Source organism: Crocodylus siamensis, chromosome 8 (assembly GCF_052110815.1).
Source record: "Crocodylus siamensis isolate JL-2025a chromosome 8, ASM5211081v1, whole genome shotgun sequence".
In the NCBI taxonomy this organism is placed as follows: Eukaryota; Metazoa; Chordata; order Crocodylia; family Crocodylidae; genus Crocodylus; species Crocodylus siamensis.
This window is the reverse complement of record NC_143402.1, coordinates 56,558,927-56,581,311: the sequence shown is the minus strand read 5'-3', so window position 1 is coordinate 56,581,311 and position 22,385 is coordinate 56,558,927. Positions and strand designations below refer to the sequence as shown.

The 22,385-nt window shown below is 43.0% G+C and overlaps 1 protein-coding gene across 9 annotated transcripts; it reads right to left on the bottom strand.

Moving 5' to 3' along the window:
• Positions 1-290: 290 nt before the first annotated feature.
• ILF3 (interleukin enhancer binding factor 3) lies at positions 291-22,296 on the bottom strand. 9 transcript variants are annotated; one of them, XM_090059209.1, is made up of 20 exons: positions 22,141-22,295; positions 16,823-16,915; positions 16,510-16,736; positions 15,615-15,795; positions 14,933-15,080; positions 13,489-13,580; positions 12,987-13,082; positions 12,642-12,753; positions 12,073-12,170; positions 11,581-11,692; positions 11,346-11,474; positions 10,819-11,018; positions 10,203-10,373; positions 9,573-9,710; positions 9,171-9,347; positions 7,209-7,362; positions 6,709-6,762; positions 2,660-3,019; positions 1,110-1,241; positions 291-943 (listed from the first exon to the last, which is right to left on the bottom strand). In XM_090059209.1, the coding sequence occupies exons 2-20, from the start codon at positions 16,823-16,825 to the stop codon at positions 810-812; spliced, it is 2,718 nt and encodes a 905-aa protein (XP_089915335.1). In that variant the 5' UTR covers positions 16,826-16,915; positions 22,141-22,295; the 3' UTR covers positions 291-809. The 9 variants fall into 9 exon arrangements, with proteins under 9 accessions (XP_089915335.1, XP_089915338.1, XP_089915339.1 ...); XM_090059212.1 differs by having other exon boundaries at positions 9,573-9,698; XM_090059213.1 differs by having other exon boundaries at positions 9,573-9,695.
• Between the last annotated feature and the right edge of the window lie 89 nt (positions 22,297-22,385).

The following is a 22,385-nucleotide window of genomic DNA, read 5'->3' as shown; positions in this document are numbered from 1 at the left end:
TACCAGAGGCATTGCCCCAGCCCTGGCAGTACTGGCACCAGTGGTCAGAAGCACAATCAGAATTAACTCTAAATCAGAGTCCCTCTCAAGTTTTGCTTCCTATTTTTAAAGACAGCTACCACATCTCCTATTCTTCTGTATCCCCCTCCAGGTGCTTCTAGGTACACTGTGTATCAAACACGTGGCTCACACTTTGCACCAATGTCCCAACTACTGAATTTAAAAAGGAAAAAGGCAAGAGGTTATTCACTGCAGACAGGTAAAAGCTACATGTTTGGGAGACAACGACATCAAGAGTTTGTGTTTATTTGTCTACATTCAGCTTAATCCAGATGTACTGCCTGAATGATTCAGACATACAAAACCCACTCTTTTCCCCACTGGTTTTTAAAATAAAATCTTCACTTATAAAACTGAAACACTAAAGCATTAAAATACAGAAAGCTTGTTTAACTCACTTCACAAAAGCATTAACAGATGACATATCCCTTCTCTATTTAAAGCCATACCACGGTCATGCACCGTCTAATTTTAAATAGAAAAAGGATACTGAAATTGTATTAACTCAAAAAACCCTATTTAGACAAACTGTAATGGCAACTAACAAACCATTAAATACATAGATGTCCAAAATACAGCTAAGTATGGAAATACAGGTACTCAACCATTAGTGACTGGTATCACAAAGAGCACTGCAACATGAAAACGGGGGGGTTTACATGTTTACTGTGATGCAATAAAACTGATATTCAAAGGGTGCGCAAGTGCGGAAGGTAACAAAACTTCACACCCACGGAGAAGGGGCTGGTTTATCTGTATTGGTAATTCATGCTGTGATCGTTTCTGCCGTAGCCACCTTGAGAGGCCTGGTAGGAGCTGGGGGGTCCACTGTAGTTCTGGCCTGAACCTGGAGAGTTGTAATTGGACTGAGAAGAATATCCACCTGAAAGGGGGGGAGAGAAGAGGTGTTACTTCCTTGTGGGACAAACAAGGGAACAAGCAATGAGAAGGAAAATCTGATGTGAACTGCTGTAGTGCAGAATGCACAGAAAACCCAGCAGTTATCTTAGCATGCAGCATACGAGAGAAAAAAAGTGCTATATACTAACCTTGTTTACCTTGGTATGAGGACCCTCCTCCCCCAGATCCTCCCCCATAGCCACCGTGTGATCCAGTGTTGTACGAGGAACCTCCCGACCCATAGTTATTTCCTCCACCACGGCCACCACCGCCACCATAACCTGCAAAAGGAGAACGCAAGCTTAACGAAGCTGGCTGTACAGCACACTGCTCTGCTCTTGGAACAGGATGTCTTGTGAATGCAGAGACCATCAGCACACAATTCTGGACTCATCTCACTAATTGCTAAAGAGCTATTGCCAACTATTCAATTAAAAGAAAGCCTCTGCCTGGTAAAAGCTTTGCAGGCCTCATTTCCAGAATATTGGAGGCTTAAGCAAAACGGCACACAGAATACCTCAGTGCCCATCTATTATAGTGCTGCTCCTCTACATGTGTGCAGGCATGTTGTCTGACCCAGGGCTGCAGAAAGACTGCATGCAAGTCAGAAACTCCAGCCTGCTGTGAAGAGCCAGGGCTTGAGTACTTTCTCCAAGGCACCTGCTTGGGGCCACCAAATTGAAGTCATCTCCTAAGCTACTTGGGTGTTAGTGTAGGGCCTCTGACTAGTGGCCTGGTGCGCTATGATTTACAACTCTACTCACTTACCTACATATGTTTATTCTTATAAAGCTACTAATTAAACTGCTAAAGGTGGACAGTACCAGAGCTAACCCAGAAGCAAAGACCCTTAAACAAGGGACACAGCATAGGCCTTGGCTAGCCTAAGAAAATATATACAAAGCCATTTTCAAGGAACATAGCATTAGGATAGCAGTTGAAGAGTTCCAGGCTAAACTAGTGAATTGCTGTTTGACAGCAAAATAATCCCTGTAAACAGGCACCTAAAATATTTAAACAAAAACTCTAGTCCCAAATTCTGATCTGTTCATACCCAGGGTGAGGCAAGGACATCCATTCTGTGTCCATACCAGCATCCTGATTCTGTTCACATATGGAACAAAGAATTTGGGGGACACCTTTAAGCCCAGCAAACAAAGCCTGCTACATGCAACATGCCTGGCACACTGAGCTTGCAATCCCCTACATCCATAGGCAGATGCAGACACCTAGTTGAGGGCCACGCAGTCCCAATGACTTCCTTCAGCTGCATGGAGCAACACTCATTCTCATCTTCTTCAAACCCACCCAAATTCCTAACTGAAGATGAGGAAACTTCAGAGTAACGTAAACCAACAATGAAATCTGGGTTTGAAATATCTTGACTATAACAGCCAAGTCTTAGCAGGGCTTGGGAATACTTAATCCAGTACCACTCACTAACCCTTGAAGACTCCAGCAATATTCTCCATGGAGGCATGACTATGCCTCAAGTACACCCATTTAAGCCTAAGCATTCACCTGGGCTCTTTTCCCCCTGGGTCATGCTGCTTATTAATTCCACCTCCTCCAAGCACAGCTTTAACTATAACAACAGCCAGCAGTCCCAGGTCTGTTTAGATACATTGTGAGAGAACCCCACAGCTGGCCTTCACTGGCATCCCCACTGCCCTTTTCAACCAGACAAACCACCACTCACTGTATTTGTTCTCATAGTTGTAGTCTGAGCCTCCACCGCCAGGTGAGTTGTAGGAGTTAGAGTACGATGAGTAGTTGCCTTGGCCATGATTGTACCCTTTCTGTTTGCCTTGTGGGGGGCCATAGTTGCTGTACTGATTTTGGTTATATGACTGCTGCTGTTGGCCTTGGTGGGACTGATACCCTGAGCCATAGGAAGGTTTTTGCTGTCCTCCGTGCTGCTGCTTCTTCCCAGCATGTTTAGGTGGTACTGGTGAGTTGTAGTTATCACCACCTTGGTAGTAGGAGCCATACCCGGAGGAACCACCGCCGCCGCCACCACCACCGGAGTTAGAGTGTCCCCCATTGCTATAAAACTGGCCTAAACAGAAGAAGCGCAAGTTAGGTTTCAAGCGCTGCAGTGTTTCTGATGGGCAGATGTATTCCCAGGCCTTGGGTATCTCCCCTAAAGAATGCTATCTAAAGGGTTATATACCTTACCTCACAGCTGGAAGGTTGCCAGTTTTATGACTATTTTGATCTTCACATTGAAGGAAGGATTTAAGAAATTCCACGCAAAACCAACCTGTGTAATGTTTTGCTCATTTAAGGAAACAGATAATGTCTAGATACACTGAAATGACACAATCTTCCAGTTATACCCTGGAATTTCTCATTAACAGCTCTGACTTCATTCCCCATAGACTTAATTCCTGGTAAGGATTACTCCAAATTCTAGACTTAAAGTTGAGAGCAATTCCATTTCCCCCCACTGCCCCTGCCATTCATGTTACAATATTTCACGGTTATTAACTTCATGTTTGGCAAGGAGCATTTATCTGATGCTCAAAGTTACATTGGAAATTGAGTGGGTTATAGTAACCACTGAAATTTAACTCTCTACTGCAGAAAGAAATGGTGACAAGGAAGTCAACTTACTTCTGTAATGAAGACTTAAAAAGCCAACATCATGCAGGGTTACCAGACACCACTGCAAAGGTACACAGAAATATCAAGTCCTAGTTACCATCAGACCCCTACCTCCGTGTGGCAATACAGGCAGATTCTTAAGTTGCTGAGCAATTGCTTTGCAGCCCAACTTAATGACCGCTCAATCAAATTATCAGCCAACTTTAAAAATGGGTGGTGGGACCAGACACTCTTCACTCAGACTTTTGGAGTAAAGGTGTTTTTGTTTAGCAAGAAACAAAAGCTGCCAGGATCTAGACGATTACTTGCTCCAATATCCATAGCATATACTCTGGGAGACTATCCACTGCCCCAGGAAATGGCCTGGTTAGTTTAAATGGCTCTGGAAGCCACAGGGAAATAGCAGGAGAATGTATTCCTTCTCCAAAGAACGACCGAAGATCACAAAGCCAACGAGTAAATATTTGCCCTCCATATCAGCCACTTCCTGCTTGCAAAGCCTGGACTGGACATCTGAATGGGTGAATCAGTTTGTTTCCAATTTTTTGTTTTCGCTGGTTCTTGAAGGCATATAACTTTTTAGTTACTGTGTTGGTTTAAAACTACCATCATGCTTAAGACCACTAATTCTTCATCTCACCCTCTAAAATTAGAAGGTTTTCTGTACTGCACAATTCACTATTTTTTATTCCCATGTGTGTAGTTTAGACAAAGAGGGTTTTTCTTGTTTGTTTTTTAATCTCTCTCTCTGCCCAAGAAGATTTAAAATACAGTTATGGCTGCAACTGAAGCATAACAAACTAAGTAGTTTCATAGTTGGTAGGGTCAGAAGGGACCTGAGCAGATCATCAAGTCCAACCCCCTGTCACAGCAGGAAAGAGTAATGGGGTCAAACGACCCCAGCAAGATGACTGTACTTCTGTGCTTCATGTAAATTTAAGGTACCCTGCTCCATCACTGGTACTTAATTTCCAGTCTTTGGTTCAAGCAGATCACTGGAATGAATGGACGAACCTCTCTAGATCTGAAAATTAAGGTCTGGGACTTGAACCATTTGACTGCAAAATGACAGAAGTCAATACTTCCCAAATGAAGAGTTAAAACAGTTTCTACAACTGTTCCGTTCAGACACAAACTTCATATTCAAGTATGAAATGTTAATGGTAACACCTGAAGCTAATTTCTTTTACTCCCCTGAAAGCCAATGAATAAAAATATCCAACACACAAGTAGTTACTTTAACATGTATTCATTTAAAAAAAATGGCAGTTTTTCACCTCATTCAGGACAATATCTATTCCCTTGTATAAAAAAGACATTATCTCAAACAATAACTTTCTAAAAAAAATAGGGCATGCATTAATTTTTGTTTTTAAAAATTGTTCACTAAATATATGAAACTTTCCTTGGGCAAAATCTCAGATCTGATGTTTCACAGGATAGTATTCTCATCAATTTAAATTACCGAGTTAACCCAAAATGTTAAGCCTCAAATTAAATTAATGCAGTGGTGCAGGCTTTGCAGCTAAACGGAAAAAAGAATAAAAGAAAAAAGAACAGTGACAAAGAAAATACAACTTTAAACACAAATGCTTGGCAAGAATAAAGGACCACACACTTGGCGTTTCATAAAAGGCTTGCATCTAAACGGCCAATTTATTCCCCGTGACTTCAAAATTATGAGAAATTTTATTTTCCAGCCTACAAAGTACTTCTGCTTTAAGGGCAATAGGCATACACTACACTTTGCAGATGGCCTGAACGACTGCTCCGCTGAATTTGCAGCCATTTTAAGGTGGGAGGGGCAGGGTGAAGGAGGGAAGGGAAGAGAAAGAGGTCAGTGCTTTAGGCCCTTTATGCTTGAATCAAAAAAGCCCATTTTCATGTCACTAATCAAAATCCATGCATTTTAAGAAGTTATCAAGACTGACATTTTTTTCCATCAACTCCTTAATGCCTGGATATTTATTGTACCAGTACTGGAAGCACAATTACAATACCTTTGAAAGTACACTAAGTCACATCCCTCCAGTATTTATCCACCAGTGTATTACAAAGGGTGTGTAAAGTTTAAGTTCAGCACATAAAAGATTCCACATACAAGTCAACAATTTTGCATGCTTAAAAAGCCGGGCTGGGCTGTACTAGATTCAGAGATTAGGAAGGCTTTCAACATATCAGAGGCATCTACCCAAGTTCTGGGGCTTATTAAAAGGTGTAAATTTTATACAAAACCTGCCATAAATTAAGACAAAGGTAGATTAAAACTCTTGAGTAATTAGTTTCTTAAAAAAAAAAAAAAAAGAAAGAAAAAAAAAAAAGAATGCTTTCCAAAAAAAGCAAAAGGTGGGCTTTTTGCCTTTATGCTGAACGGAGCTGGCTTTGAAATTTGTGCTAACTGCACAAAAACATTCTCTGATAATTCATTTCCCCTGTTGTGTACATCAATACAACCAAGTTCAAAGGCAAATCACAATAAAAACTGCTACTGTCTTAAAGTTCTGCAGGCTAAGAGTTTCAGACAAGCTGCGGTGAAAAGCCACGGTTGAGAAACCCAGTGAAGCACAGGGACACAGCACGAACACTTTGGGTTTTGGAGTTCGAGAAAATTGGAGTAAAAAGCTGTTTTTTGTGCAATACTTTTAGATGATCTAGGAAGACCCAAAATCATGATAGCCGTAGCAGTCTGTGAAAAAGTCACCTACAAAAGGGGGAGACAGAGCAGAGAAAAAAATTAGAATTCTTTTGAAGATGGCAAAATGCGCCACATTTGAAAGTCATGTTTTAGATTTCTCTGCTCCTGTCACCCCCCAATGAAGGCTTCTTCTCAAGACCAATCGCTGGGTATTTTCAGGAAAATCATATTCACAAGAGTGGTGGGTTGCTTCACATGGCTTAAAGCAGAGAAATTTAAAATATTCACATTTTTAAAAGAGGAAACGTGAAGTCACCTGGATTCGAGTTTAGATTTTAAAACATTGGATTCAGCCATCTCTCATAATTTCTCATTTTCAAAAAAAAGTGAGAGAACCCACTATGATGGCTTCAAGCACAGGTATATTCATGGCATGTCGTAACCCAATGTGTTTTACTAACCCCAGAAGAGTGCTGTGTTTCAGAGTTTAAAACATGAATACTTACTGTAGCCTGCTGTTGCCGAATTGCCTCCATAACCATAGCTTCCATATCCAGCTCCTAGAATGGAATGAAGTACTACTGTAAGACACTCATTTTTCTATTAATACACGGGAATCAAACTTCATTATAATGAAGGCTTCCCTTTCTAATCAACTGGAGATCAGACTGCCATCTAGCTCAGCTATTTCCAAACTGTGATATGAGCCCATAGGAAAAGGCTCACAGCTGGTCCACGTATCCTGCTGGTTTCCCACCCCATGCTACCCTTTTTTTAATAGAAGTTTCAGAGTTTATGGCAGGCTTTGAGAAATGCTCACAAGCTGGTCCCACAGGGCTGGAATGGCTCAGAAACCACTGATCTAATTCATGAAACAGAAGAACTACAGTGGTTTATTATTAATTACATGCAAATGCTAGCTCTATGCTTTCAAGCCATGAACTCTGTTTGTTTTATTTAAAAATGGAGGACAAGTTAACAAAATGAGCCATGTCTGCAAACTCACCGGAATTCATGTAGCCACCATGATTGCCACCAAATCCCCCTCTGCCTCTACCACGGCCACGCATGTTGCCTCCTCTACCACGGCCACGCATGTTGGGAGGCGGTGGCACTTCATTGTGCATGGGGCCACCCATTCCAAAACCTGGGTTATGTTGCTGAAAAAGGCAGAGATCAGTTACATACATCTGTTTCTAAAGAATGAAGTGCCACCATGGTGAGACAGCTTTATTTTTGCTTCTAGAGTTCAATGCAATATATCCGTTAATGCAAGGAAATGGAGGCCAAGAAAAAGGTAGCCAAATTAGCTAGACTACAGTGTCAAGCTATACATCTGTCTACCTTAATAGGTTATGACTTGATCTAGGAAGTTCTGATTCAAAGGCTGTCCCCCTCACTCCCATGCTCAGTAACTACTGATGCCCCTTTCCTCCAAGAATGTGCCTAATCCCTTTTTGAATCTGCTGAACTCTCAGCTTCCACCACATCTGGCAGCAACAAGTTCAACATTTTAATTATATGCTGTGTGAACAAAAACTGCTTTGTGTTAAATTTTAAATTTATTACCAGCACATTTCATGTTGTGACCCCTATTAATAAATCCTACTGACTTGGTCTTTACTGTTTAGTATTCTGTAAACCCTTCTTCTCACAGCCCCTCTCAAAAGATCTCTAAACTGATTAGATCTAGCCTCGTTAGTCCTTCCTCATAGTGAAGCCCCTTCACAGCACTCATCATCCTTGCTGCCTTTCTCTGGAACCTCTCTAGAGTTCTCTATCTTTTTGGAGGTGTGGAGTCAGAGCTTGGCACAGGAATCAATGTGTGGCTGCACCATGGATTTTTGAAGAGGCATGATAATACTTTCAGGTTTACAATTCCTTTCTTAATAATCCCCCAACACAGGGATCAGCAACTCCTGGCACACATGCTGAGTATGCAGACAGCAGGGTATTGCAGCCTGCCCTGAAGTGCGTGCACAGTCACCACCAGCATGAAGCAGATGCCGGAGCCATGGAGCCTGGTGCAGTTGTTTGCAGCCTTCCCACTGCAGCTGCCAGAACCCAGGCTGGCTACAAACAGCTATGCCAGGCTCTGGAGCCCAGTCACCAGAGCTCTGTGCTGGGAGCGGGGGAGACGGGTGTTACACTGCCTCAGGCCCCTCCTCTACTGCCTGCTCCGAGACACGTGTGCACATGCCAATACAGGGCTGATGCCAGGGCTCCAGAGTCTGGCACAGCTGTTTTCAGCCTCCTGGCTGCAGCCAGCCCCAGCTCTGGGTAGCTGATGCCAGACGAGAATCTGAGTTGTTCCCAGCAGGCAGCTACAAGCCCTGCTGGGAGCAGCCCATGCTCCAGCAGCTACCCAGCACCAGGGTAGTTGCTGACAGCCAGAGCCCAGGCTGGGGGGCACAGGACAGCAGGGCTGGGCATCCTGCCATGTACACCCGCTCCCATTTTATTTTTCCTGGCATACTGGCACTCTGGCACCTGCCCAGGTAGGCATTGTGGTATTTTTCGGCACTCCAACCAAAAAACATCGTCTATCCCCGCCCTAACATTTTGTTTGATAAGCACTAAGCTGATGTTTCTAGCCAACTGTCCACAGTGACTCCCATCTTTCTTTCCTGTGTGGGAACAGATAATATAGAGCCAATCATAATGCAGGTATAGTTTGGATTATTTTTGGTCAGGTGCACCACTTTGCACTTATCTGCATTGAATTTCATCTGCCATTTAGTTGCCCATTTGGTTAATAAAGCCAGTTTTTTTTGTTTTGTCTTTTTTATAGTTCCTCACACTCCACTTTGGGAGAGGGTGCAACACCATTTATGAGAGAGGTGGATGACACAAAATTATTCAAAGTGGTAAAGACTATTCTGCCAGCGGCTGGCACAGAAATTATAAATGCTATTAAATCTGATCACAGTGCACATGGCAGAAGCACTTAACCACTGGATTCACTTACCTTAACGGCAAATTTTGGTCCCCCCCTTGCAGGGACAGGGGCTCTTTTCTTCTTATTTTGTTCAATGGGAACAGGGGCATCTGGAAACAACTTCTCCAGCGCAGCCAAAGCAGCGTAAGCTTTTGCCACCTTTTTGTTTGAACCAGCTCCTTGAAATTTCTGCCCATCCACCTCAACCTTTGAAACAAATTAAAGCATCATGGTATGAATGACAACTAGATAACTGTCACCACACTCACCTCACCCACAGGGCAAGGTCTATGTATAGAAGGAAGAAGATATATCAGTGCCAAACAAGTAGCATAAATGTGATGAAATTGTAACTAGGTCAGGGTATTAATATTTGAGTACATCTAAGTTTAAATCTCAGATGTAGAGGAACATAAAAAAGAGTTAGCTCACCTCCATGACAAAGCGCTTGTCATGACTGCCTCCAGTTTCAGAAATCAGCTCGTACTTTAGGCCACGCCTCTTCTCATTCAGTTCCATCACTGGATTCTTCCCATGCTTCGTCAAAATTGGTCCCTGCTGTTTCACATTCTGAAGTAAGTAGGAGCTGTGTTAAAGGTTCTAAAAGCTGCTAGACACTGAGTTACCAAAACCACCTGTGGCTTTTAGAATTGAGAATATTAGTCTCAAGGCCACAACTAAACTAAATCTACCCAAGCTCACTTTTTACACCTGTTACTAATTACAATTATTTCTTGTTAGCAAAAACAAACAAAATAAAAAAAAAAGAGCATAAAGCAGCATCTATTTTGCATTAATCTGCTTGATGTATTATCAGACTCCTTGCTTAGGACTGGGGGGGGGGGGGAAGGGAGGTAGCTTTTATTATAAGCTTATGGGATTTACAGTGGGAGTTTTGAGAGATGCTTTTAACAAATGCTCTTCCAGAAACATTGGGGGGGGGCGGCGGGATGTGCTCCAGTTGGAATCCATGAGCAAAGTAAAAGATCCCTGAGCAACTAACACCCCTCTTTTGAAGGGTGGGGATAACACATTTAAAAGATTCAGAGAGTGTGTATTTACCTCTGTAGTCTGCTCTGAGGGAGGAGAGGCAGCACTGGGTGTAGAGACAGTTTCCACGACAGGCGGAGGTGCAACAACTACTGGTTTTTGTTCTGTTTCCTCTGCTGACTCATCTCCTTTCACAGACTCTTTGCCTTCAACTCCTGTGGGTAAACCCATGTCCTGCAACACCTGGGAGGAGGAAAAAAAGGGAGTTCTTTAGAAAGATGTGACACCCATCTCCATGCCTCTGTAACTGGCAATACCTGGGCAAGTGCCTCAATTTTATTCAATGAAGCATTAGTTCAGCACCTTTCCTGATGAAGCTCCCAGGAGATTTCAGACATTCCCCCAAGACTGCTATGAAGGCAATTCAACACTAGAAAGGGAATTGGACTGCTCCAATTTCAACACTTTTAATTACATGAGATATGCTTTCGTTAGTCCTGAAGGGCCTATGAATTCTGCCTATATAGTTCAACCCAATTTTCCAGTTAATCAAGGAAGTTTCTCTTTTCAGGCTTGAAAGAGTAGCTGCTGGGCTACTTAAGGCAAGCAATTTGATAAATATTTACACATGAAAAACAAACAAACAAAAAACAAAAACAAAAACAAAAACACCCTCACAAACTCTTACCTTTACTGCCACATGCAATTTGGCTGTCTTTTTAGAAGGTCCTGATGCCTCAAATGTGCTGCCATCAACTTCCACAGACATAGTAAAGATAGGCGCATGAACCGGACCAGTCTGAGAAACCAGCTTGTACTGGAGTCCAGGTTTTAGCTGGTTTAATTTCATCAGTGCATTCATAGCCTGGGGAGGTTCAGTTTTTTCCTCTGAAGGGAAGAACACAATGCACCTTTTGTCAGATGTTCATGATTGTTTTAAGACTAACAAACGGTTTTCAGAAAAAAAGGTTACAATATATTACTGCATAGTCCTCGCATAGAAGCTTAGATTGAAAGTTTACAGTGGATAGCAGGTAGAGCCTTAGAAGCCTTAAAGCAGTAGGGAAAAAAAAAACCAAACACCCAATTTCTACTCCCACTTCCTGCCATTTGTATTTACAACAGTTCAAACAAACCTTTATACATTAAGAGTTCTGTAACATGCCCCCCATTTAATCTGAAAAACCTCTTTTTTAGGCAGCAATTTACACCTACCTCTTGTTAACTCAATACCTTTTTTCTGAATCTTCTTTTTCTTTTTGCTGGGAGACTTCTCCTCTCCATCCTCCTCCATAGGGCGTTTCATTGGGGTGACAGCATACGTTGTACTGGGGGGAATCTGGACTGTAAGAACCAGGAGAAGAGCAATTACACACTCTACCAATTATTCCAAGATAAAAGTAATTATTCCAAGCACTTTAAGAACATATAAGACTTAAAAAACACCTACCAGTATAGTCAACTGGGTTCTCATTCTTTGGTTTCTTGGGCATTTTGGAAGGTAGGGGATCCATCCCCAACACCTTGTGAAGCTGGCCAAAAGCAGCAAGGCGCAGTGCGTGCTATAAGGACCAAAGACATGTTACCGAGATGCACAAGCTGCTAAAGAAGCATTTGTTCACTGCAGAGTTCCAGACAAAACTTTCTACCCACCCTTGCACAGAGACTCACTGGTTTATATATGACACTCCTCAGAATTCCAAGTTCAACCCAAATTCTAAACAATGGTGGTAAATCACTACATAACACCTGTTGCTTTGCTTTTGGTGGGCCAAACTATAAACTCCTTTATTGGTGTGGGACCCATTTGTATTTATTTGATTAGGTAATTAAAAAAGTTAAACCAACCTCAACGAGGTTACTATACTACCATTACCAATACAGAAGTTCAGAGTCAATTGAACTCATTAAGTTTTTGTAACATCTGTAGTCAAAACTATACCTGAGCACTCTGTGTGATATCTTCCCTTTGTTGTCTGTCTAGATGCCCAATAGCATCAGTGGCTTCTTTTTCACAAGGATCATAAATACCAGAACCATCTGAAGGCAGGAAACAAGGAAGATATGCAGAGAATTATCCTGGTGTTTCTAAAGAAACTAAACTAAGTATTCCCTTGGCATCCATCAACACTCATCTATATAACACCAACAACTGATATTATCCATCCAATGTCCAACATTTGGAATTTATCTGGATTATTTTACAAGTACAGTTATAAGTGAAGCTTGTTGAAACCCCTTAGAAAGAGAAACAGTTCAATGTTCATAGAATCTGATCCTTCTCCCTAAAAGGTTTAAATGTCATGGGTCCATCGCTTTAAGCACATATGCCCTAGGCAATACCGAGGTACGGTAGTACCTGTATATGCTACATATTTTGGAAGCTCTAATCCAAACTGTGCATACACAAGGGACGCCTTGGAAATACAAAACAATATTACAAGGTACCAAGCTTCATCTGCATTAAATACAGCTTCTAGTTTGAAATTCAAATACAGAGAACCACCTAACCTGGCATCACAATTCCTGATGCAAGGCATTCAAGAACACGTCTCAGAGCCTCACCAGCTCCCATTGGTCGATTAGCTGTTCCAATCGATTTTTCGCACAGCAGCTCTAGGGGCTGAAAAACATTTTTAATCAACAGTGAGGGAAGCAAATGCATGGGGCTCAGTTGAGCACTGCAACTGTCTTCATTTTAGAATTTTGAATCTCTGCAGCGAATTTAAGTGAGTTTATGCTGTAGAAAACTGCAAGTGTACCTTCAAAAGCACAATTTCTAAAAATGGAACATTTTGAAACTGACGATACTTTAACAGAGACATAACACAACATTACAGAAATAAGTAAAATTACCCATCCTCTAAGTGGCGCCCAAGTAGGAACACGAGTACACAGATCCCTCAGCACCCTGATGACGATGACACACGATTTCAGCCCATTAGCCCTGGCCTAGAATAAGTAATCAAGCAGAAGCACATTTAATAAAAATCCAGAAACCCGTTAAAAAAAAATCTGCAGACATTCATTTTTGCAGTGCTACTTTGTCAAGGGTAAAAAAAATAAAGATCGATTCACAACATTACAATTTAGAACTTAAAAAGAAATTACAGTGTACAAAAGCAACATTACTCTTAACACAAAGCAGCAGCTATGCATCTATCTACTCATTAAATAAGTTTCCTCTTTGAATGTTAAAATCACTTTAAGTGCTTCTTTAGCAACTGTGCCATTGACAGACGCTAAATTCAGCACATCTAACTACTGTCCAATGTTTTATGTATTTTAAGATAAAAGTTAGCCAGTTAAACTTTACAAATTTTCTACTTAAAGACAAATATAAGAACAAAATGCAAACCTGGAACCACTTGGCGTGTCGGAGTGACGCCAAGGCAGCAAGGCATTTCTGCCTGTCCAGAACGTCCGGGGAGTCGTTGACTGATAGCGTTTCTATTCGTGGATGGAATAAGAAGACAAGGCACAGTTTGACCAAGGGGGTTCTGTCAGGTGGAGAGGGGATGAGGCAGCTTCCTAGAGGGCAGCTGAGGCTCCCAAGAGATCTTGAGCTATACCCTGTCCCTGGCAGGATGGCCTTGCAGTACACTTCCTTGTGTGACCCTTACTGAGAACATGGAACTGCTGAGAGGAGGAAGACTATGTGTAGCTGATGGTAGGCCAGCTTCTATACTGAAAGGGAGGGGAAATGTATTCCTGTTTAGAAGGGGAAAGAAATCCTATGCTTCTAACAAAACTATGGAGGACCTAAGCCTACAATAGCTAGTGCAAGGGCAGCTAAACTAAATTCCCATTCTACATCCAGAGCATAACTGTAAGATGTTTTTTCTAGAACCAAGGGAACCCCCTCCGCCCATAAGGCTTGACTGCCCTGGCCCCAGCTCGTGACAGAGTGCGTCCTGTTGGTCAAAGGTCCAGCGTCCCTAAAATCGACAAACTAGAAGGCTTGGTAGACGAGGTCAGATATCAGAACCATAGACAATCAATAGAGCACAAAAATACTCTCCAGTCTGTGCTGCGGCAAAATTGAAGATCTGTTTGAAAAGGTTTTGAGTTTCTGAAGACCAGGGTTTTAGATAAGGCTAGTTTGAACATTTGCTAGTATATTCAAATTTGCTAAACAGGGTGATGCCTGTGGTACAGAATAGACTGTAGAAGGAAAAAAGTAACATATATTATTTTTCAAGGTATGAATTGTTTTTTTTTGAAGTCTTGTTGTTGTTTTTTAAATAAAAAAAAAGAATCAGTAAGTTCAAGGACGGAGTCTAACTTTATCCAAAACTCTGCATCACATCCTGGAATTCAGAACTTAAGCTGATAAAACAGCCAATCTAGAGCGACCCAGAGTGCCCATCATTTTTGCTGCAACACAAACTGTTTATAACAAATCCAATTTCATGTACATGCAAGTCATTAACAAGAAGCCTTCAATGTTTTGAGAGAGAGAGATGTTTACATTTGTCATTTGTGTGGGCCACTTACATGGCTAGATAAAAAAAACCAAAGATTAAAACAACAACATTATATATTAGTGAACTAAAGGCCCAGGTAAAAAAAAATAAATAAATAAAAAAGTGGAATGTCATTTGAAAGGTGCTACTCAATTTTAGAAGTCAGTTTCTAATTAGCCACAACCACAAATCTCGTAGTCTGTATTAAACAGTGGAATTTGCATTGTGCAGTTTTAGCTGTGTAGCCTGAAATTGAATAGCACATTTTAACAGTGAATTAGCAACGGAGAACATAAGTTTCCAGACTGACTGTTAGCCGTTTTCTGTCTTCCATACCTCCAGCTAACTGTTTTTCCATTTCTTCTCTGACAACAGGAGATGTCAAATGGATGGTCAGGGTCAGTGGAGGCTCTTTTGTGTTCTTAATTATAATTGCGGCATCGCCAACTGACTGGATTATTTCATATTTATCTTCAGTAATAACCTACAAAGCAATCATTTTGTTTAGACCAGTGAAAGGGGCCAAACTTTTTAACAGGAGTACTGCAGACTGATTAGCTATACACTCTCCTTGAGTGCCACTTCAACCCCCTTCCTCTCTCCAATATGCTGTTCCATTGCCCTATCTGCAGGTTTGATACTGGTCCCATCCCCACAACCCTTGCCTCCCTGCAATCTGCCATAGGCCACACACAGAGGCTACCCATGCCAGTTGTGGCACTATTGCTGCAGATTGTCTAAACCAGGAATGCCCATTCTCCCAGATTTATGCAAAGCAATACCCTTCTTACCCTAGAAAGCATTAACAAGGTTTGTATGATTGCTACCTGAATTTTCAGTTTAGTTGACATATAAAGTGAGAGTATAGCAACTGTTTAAAGAGGGTGACATGCTTATTTTACAAGGTGGTCTTGAAAGCAGCCATCAAAAGACGCATCAACTTCTGTTCCGTCTTAAGACCTTTAATTACAGTGCCCATTGCAATACGTATACAAACTCATTCAAGGGTTTTACTCACAGCCAGCTGTACTCCAAGATTGTCAGCTACTTTCTCCAGAAGACCTGTTGTTGGTTTATCTTTGCACAAGAGAACTAGTTCAAGATCCAAGTCTCCCTTCAGTAATAAACCTTTTGCTACCAGCCCAACACGCATCACTCCACGAAGGGTCCTAGTCAACTGCTCTGTAGCCTTCTGGTCCCTGAGAAGATATATGGATGCATACAAGGTGGCATGGGTCAGTGAAGAAGAGTTACTAGATTTCTGTGCCTAATTCTCCCTTCCATAGCCATGGGAAATAATGTTATCTAATAGCATACTGCTATTATTCTACACAGGGGTGCTTAACCCCAGGCTATGGAGCTGGCATCCAGCCTGCAGAGCTCCTCACAAGTTGGGAAATTTGTGGCATTGTTAATTGCTACTCTCCTGATGCCAAAACTATGGACTGGTAGGGAGCCCTGTGGGCTGGATAACATGGCCCTGGGCAGTAAATCCACCAGCATACAGCGCAAGCCCAGTACACAGCCCAAACCCATGCAGGATCTGGCATTCACACCAGTGTCACACCACTCAGGTTGGATGCCAGTGGTCTAGAACAGTGATTCTCCACCAGGTGCTGCAAAATCCTCTGAAGGGTGCCATACAGTGTGAAGAGATAAGGCCAAGAGGATATAAGCAGATAAGTGAGGCTCAGTCCCTCCTTGAATGTGATCCTGTCTCCACTGCCAAGTCCTTCTGCAAGGAGCACTGTAATAAATTATTTTTTGAAGTGGGGTGGGGGGGCACTCAATTTAGAAATGTTATGGAGGGCACCTTGAGTCTGAAAAGGTTGAGACCCACTGTTTTGGAAGAAAAGTGATGACTGAAAGACACGAGTGTCTCTGAACAACACCTGCCTAGTAATGTCTCTTACCCTCCTTCTTTGTTTTCTTCTTCCGCCGCAGTCTCCATGGCCTCCGGTTCTGGCTGCTCACCAGTGACTTTTTCTTGTTCATCAATCCAATCAGACACAGCTTTGAGAGCACGTTCTGTATGGGAGACCATGTTCTGAACAGCCTCCAGCTCTTCCTGAGTTGGGTAAACGGCTGAATGTTTTGCCATGACATGGCGGTCATCGTTCACAAAAATCCGCATCGGTCGCTGAAAAGACCATTTGAAGAAATTTAGCTATCAGCCAAAAGCACCAATATCTTGGCTATTTCTGCAGCCTGATTTCAGAGCCTTACCATTTTTGCTTCCGAGTTTTCGCTGTTTTCAAAGTTTTCCAAATGTATTTATCACGATTCTCCTCTTAAGAGTTATACCAATACCACAGCTTTCTGTAATGTGAGATGAGCAGAAAAAAAAAATTACTACCAACGTACTGAGAATCAACCAGGGTAACATCTTGCTAAGTGCATAAATCTAATAATTACTCAGACGTGTTAATATTTATGCACTTGTTAAGTGATATCTTTACAGAGTAGGACTACAGAAACATTTACAACTGGCTAAACTGTATTCCTGAAGACCAAAACACCTAGACATTGATTTACTAGCTGAAAACTGCCCAAGTGCTAAACACTGACCAAAAAAACAAAACAAGCAAACAAAAAACAACCCCCCCCAACCCTCTATCTGATACACTACACTGGTCTCTACATGTCCTTTTACAGCATCTGATGAATTGAACTTGGGCTCATAAAAGCTCATGCCACACATCTCCAATTTAGTTAGTCTATAACCTACTCTGCTTCTGCAAAACTTCCTTTACTAAACAGCTGCCATTCTAACAGCTGGAATGACTGCTTGGAAAGCTATTCTGAAAGAAACTGCAGCATGTTTAGGTTTAAGATACAATATCACCTTCTCAGTACTGGCCTGACAACAGCTTCCAAATGTCCGTTACATACTTTAGCGATGTAAAGACTACCCAGATTATGATATAAGGCCAAACACAGTATTTTTTTTTTCTAAAGCACAAAGGGAAGGAGGTTACAATTCAGCCTCTAAACAGGATGGAAGAGATTCTAATAGTCAGGCCAGTAAATAGGATCACTGGGTGTCTAATCCAAGCTTTGTCTCTGAACTGCAATGGCCCTGGGTCAGTTATTTTGCCTTTCTACGCCTAACATTATTCCCCATGAAAATGCTTCATAAAAAAGTCACCAACAAATACCCTCCTAATTTGAGCTGTAACATATAAGTGCACTTAAGGTAGACTACTGGCCAGCCCATGCAAAACTAGTCTACACTGGAGAAACACCAAGAACCGCTGCTGTTACCTTCCAACCTATTCAGTTTTATGGGAAAAGGAACCAGCTGCCATAAAACCAGTTTTCCCAACTAGAAATGTCCTCCTAGGACCTATTTATTCTAGAGAATTATATATATCAGTAGCTTATTATCTGTCTGCCACACTGATTCTTTCCACAACCTCATCCGAATGCCTGTTAAGAAGCAAGCTACTTTTCTTTGCGACCGATATGGCTATTACATAAGGTTCATTAACTTTTTTTTCTTCTTTTGTCTGTATAGGAGTTACAAGGAAATAAAAGTTCAGTCTGTTCAAGCTGCCCAATTTGTGTAGATAAACTTTAACACCTTTAACAGAATTGTTATGATACAGTTATCCCATGGTGATTTTTGCATTTCTTGTCACCACTCAGAAGTTATCTCCAGACTGGAACAAAATTACTAATACAGCCCATATCACAACTAAGTTAGCTTGCTATCTATCTGTAGGAACTCACATGCCTTCCCCCCGTCTCTATCTTTCTTTTCTTCATTAAAAAGCCCTTCAGCAGTAGGGAGTTCAGACTCAACTCCTACAGGATTCGAGTCTTTGTGAAAGGCTATACCTTTCCAAGAATGTTTTCAGATGCAGACTGACTCTTGGCATGAAGCTCAGAAGACCACCTCCCTCCCAGTGGAATTTACCTTTCTAATTCTCACGGCTGTTTGAGATATAGGACACTATGAATTGAGATTATGGTACAAAGCATTAATTGCTTGCGTTAACAAAGTCATCAAAATCATTTCAAAAAAATCTTTTAGTCGTTATTGGTTTATCAAACTGAAAACTGATATAGTCCCATCCATCTCCTCCAACCCCCTTATAACAAATCTGGTATTACCTTCAAAGAATTACATACTTTTTGGATGCTAGCTAACGCTCAACAGAGCACACAAGTGGTATCTTCAGCATGAGAATCTTACTGAGCTGAAACAGGTGATACAATGTTATCAGGCTTCAGAACTACTGAATAAACATGAGGGCCTTCAAAAAAAAATGATGTATGAATACAAGTGCTGACAAACTCTTAATTTCAATACCTCTGCAAGGCTCCGTTTCATTTCATGTTGCGTGATGTTAACTCATCTAGTTTAGCTTGATGAGATAATACACATCTATACTGATCACTTGTGGCACTTCCTGCCCACCTCATGTGTCAAACATTGTAGGGTACAAAACCACATAAATCTACTCTGGAGTTTTAGCTATTTGCGGAAGTTTGTGCTACACAAAAACAGGATGAAGTTATGCTTTATCTTCTTTACACATGGATCAAAGCAGGTAGATATCCTTGAAAAAAGTTACAACCATAAGGCCCTGATGAGTATTATGAATAAAGCTCGCAACTTGACAATATACTCAATATACTGCATTATCCTCTGGATCAAAATAGATAAGGTTAGGTGTACTTCCACATTGTAACAAATATATTAACAACCTTTGACAGAAGCAGGACATTGGTTGCCATAGTCCTGCTGCTTTACCTGTGGCAGGTTCGGGTGTGACATCCTGTTTTGTCAGGGCTGACAGTAGTTTTACTAAGAGATTAAATTACAGATCTGTATAGGATACTTTGGATTGGGATGATCCTGCCTCAGGCAGAGGCCTGGATTAGGCGACCTATGGAGGTCCCTTCCAGGCCCACTTCTCTATGACTCCAAGTACAAACCACTGTGGAGAGTTAGGAAAAGATATCAGCAGTTAACTGGCACAACAGCTAGCATTTTAATAAAGCAGTGCTGCTATGACTTTTTATTATTTGTACTGTAGTATCGCCTAGAAGCCAGTCATGAATAGGATTCCTTTGTGCTACACACTGTAAGAATGGAATGAAGATGGTCCCTGCCTTGCAGAATTTACAATTTAACCTATTATGACATAACCCAATTGTTAATGTCTATGGCCCATTCTCATTAGTGCTTTGTTTAATTGGGCAATTTTCTCATCCAGATTTTTATGACAGTCTTTTGAATCAGAAATAGTTAATACTCCAGTCCCACTGGCAAAGACCTTTTCCCTTCACTTGCACAGCTTGGAAAAATAAAGTACGTTAGGTGATTGTAGGTGTGGGGCAGCCTAAAAAGCCATCACACATTCTCAGCCTGTAAAACAGAGGTGTACAGATACCCAAGTATAGTGATGCATCTCACCTTATGTTAATAACCTTCTTAAAGGCAGGGAGTTGGATTCATGTACCAGTCTCAAAACTTTCCCCAGCCAGACAGGTAAAGACACGACTTGCTAGCCATAGATTTACTTAGCTGGCATTACTAAGTAATTTAATTATTTGTTCTTCCTGATCATTACATTTTATACAAGTTGTCTGCATACATACAACAGTAATAGTTATTAAAATCTCCATAATTCCCTCCAAGTGAGATGAAAATCTATTTTCAAGCTATACTGATTAACAGCAGCTCTAGCTTCCCCATTTAAAAATGTTAGGGAGATTTAGGTTTCCCCCCTTTTCCAAGACCAGCACTCTATCAGCTGGTATCACTGAGGCTTTTTAGAGTGTAAACACAAGAACCTCATATTATGGCTCTTGCTGCATCAAAGTCCTTGGACTTCTCAGGAAAGATAGCCACAGACCAGATTATTGATAAAAATACAGATGAAAAAACTGAGTTGTGAAACTTGTTAGTTGTACACAAGGCTAAGAAACAATACACCATGGAACAAACCAAGGGGATACGCCAATCTAAAGTGGCATCGTTTTCCTAACCAACTCATCCTCCTTTGAATTTTTAGCAGCTGATTTTAAAGCTACAAAGCACCAGCACTTCAAGGTAACGGATCAAATCATCTCACATGCCCAAAAGGCATAATGGCAAACCAAATATTAGAAGATTGCACATTTTTTTGTAATTTTTTTTATTCTGATGATACCTTAAGTTAAAGAGAAAGGAATTCATTTTAGTGTACATTTCTCAAGGTAGTTCCAGAATAAATAAATACCCATAACTTCAGTAACACTGAGTAATCCATTTAATTTTTGTTTCTAGCCAGGTCTGTTTTCCAGTTCTTATACCTAACAGACACTGCAGAGTTGGGGTTAGCAAAATCCAAACATCTTTCTGTTCTTGGGCTTTGTAAGGCTTCCTACATAAAGCCTACTCTAGGTATAACAAATCCAACATCATGTTTTGTCCTGTGCCATGCCTGACTCCAATTAGAGGTACCAGATTTTTGCAGTTCGGTAACTACGCCTTCTGAAGGTCACACTTGAAACTGAATTTGAATCATCCCAAAACTGGGGGGCAAGAAGTAAGGGATGGTGGTGGGGAACAGAAATAATGGGGATAAGGTAAAATAAAGGGGGGAAGTGGGACTGTTTATGAGACCGACCAATCACAGCTGAGGAAGGTCAGTTTGGAGGAATCTGGAGGAAAAGCAGTTTTAAATCCCTACTGGGAAGATGAATCTGAATGAGGCCTACTGGGAGCCTCTCACAGGCCTCCTACCTTTACAGCCACCACACACAGCAGAGGCAGAGATCACCCAGGGATGGGAGATGGCCGGCTTCCAGGGCACTCATGTGCAACAGGCCCAGGGGAACAGTCTGCAGCCGACAGCGAGAAGGGGAGCAGCCCCAGCCAGCTAATGGGACCCCCAGGGGCCCCTCCCCCACAACACACACATCCGTGCCGGGCGCGGGCATCTGCGGCGCCTCTGCCTCCACTCACCGCGCGAGCGGGCACGGCCGCGCACATGCCCTCACGCAGCCGCCGGCCCGTGGCGCTGGGCTCCCCGCGGCGAGGCGGCGGCTGCCTCCATCCCCGGGGGGGGAAGGGGGGGCAGGACGAGAAGCAGATCGAGGCTCGGGCCCCACGCGAGGAGCAGCCGCCATTTGCAAGCGCGGCCTGCAGAACAAAAGCGGACCCGAGGACCCGCCGCCGGCAGCAACGGCGCAAGCCTCCCCCCCTCCCGCTCCCCCATCTCGCCCCCTCCCTCAGTCCCCTGGCTCCGCGCGCCGGCCGGCTGCGCGCGCACCTTCCCCCCCCCCCACCTCGGCCCAACCGCCGCCCGTCGCCATTTTGTCTCCACAGCACAATGGGTCGAGCGCAGGGCCGGCTCTGCTGGGCCGCGCGGCCTCAGCCCGGGCCCGGCACCACCCCCCACATCGCGGCACCGCCCCCACACCACAGCGCCCCCCCATCGCTCCTCAGAGCGGGCCCCGGCGGGGGGGGGAAGGGGGGCGGAGGGGAGGCCGCAGGCCGGCTCCTACCTGGCCCGGCGCGGGCCTGCTCCCCCCGGGGCCGCACTCACCGGCCGGGCCGTCCCCGCCGCTGCCAGCTTCCCCCACACGGCGCGGTACGGTGCGCAGCGCGGTCCGGCTCCGACTGCAGCGAGGGGGGAGGAGCTGCCAGGGGGGAGGGGGCCGCGCGGGCAGCGCCGGGAGGACGGAGTAGGGGGGGAAGCAGGGGACGTCACGTGGCCAGGCCGCCTCAGCCAATGAGCGCCTGGCGCGCGGCGTGGCGTCATCTAGTGCGCCCCGCCCCTCCCCCCTCCCT

Bases quoted from the DNA above. Each gene is read 5' to 3' on its own strand.
- ILF3 (XM_090059209.1), bottom strand. The intron at 15,081-15,614 runs GTGAGTAAAACC...ATTGCTTTGTAG, and splicing joins ATCTTGGAGTACAGCTGGCT to GTTATTACTGAAGATAAATA. The intron at 6,763-7,208 runs GTGAGTTTGCAG...ATTCCATTCTAG, and splicing joins TGGTGGCTACATGAATTCCG to GAGCTGGATATGGAAGCTAT.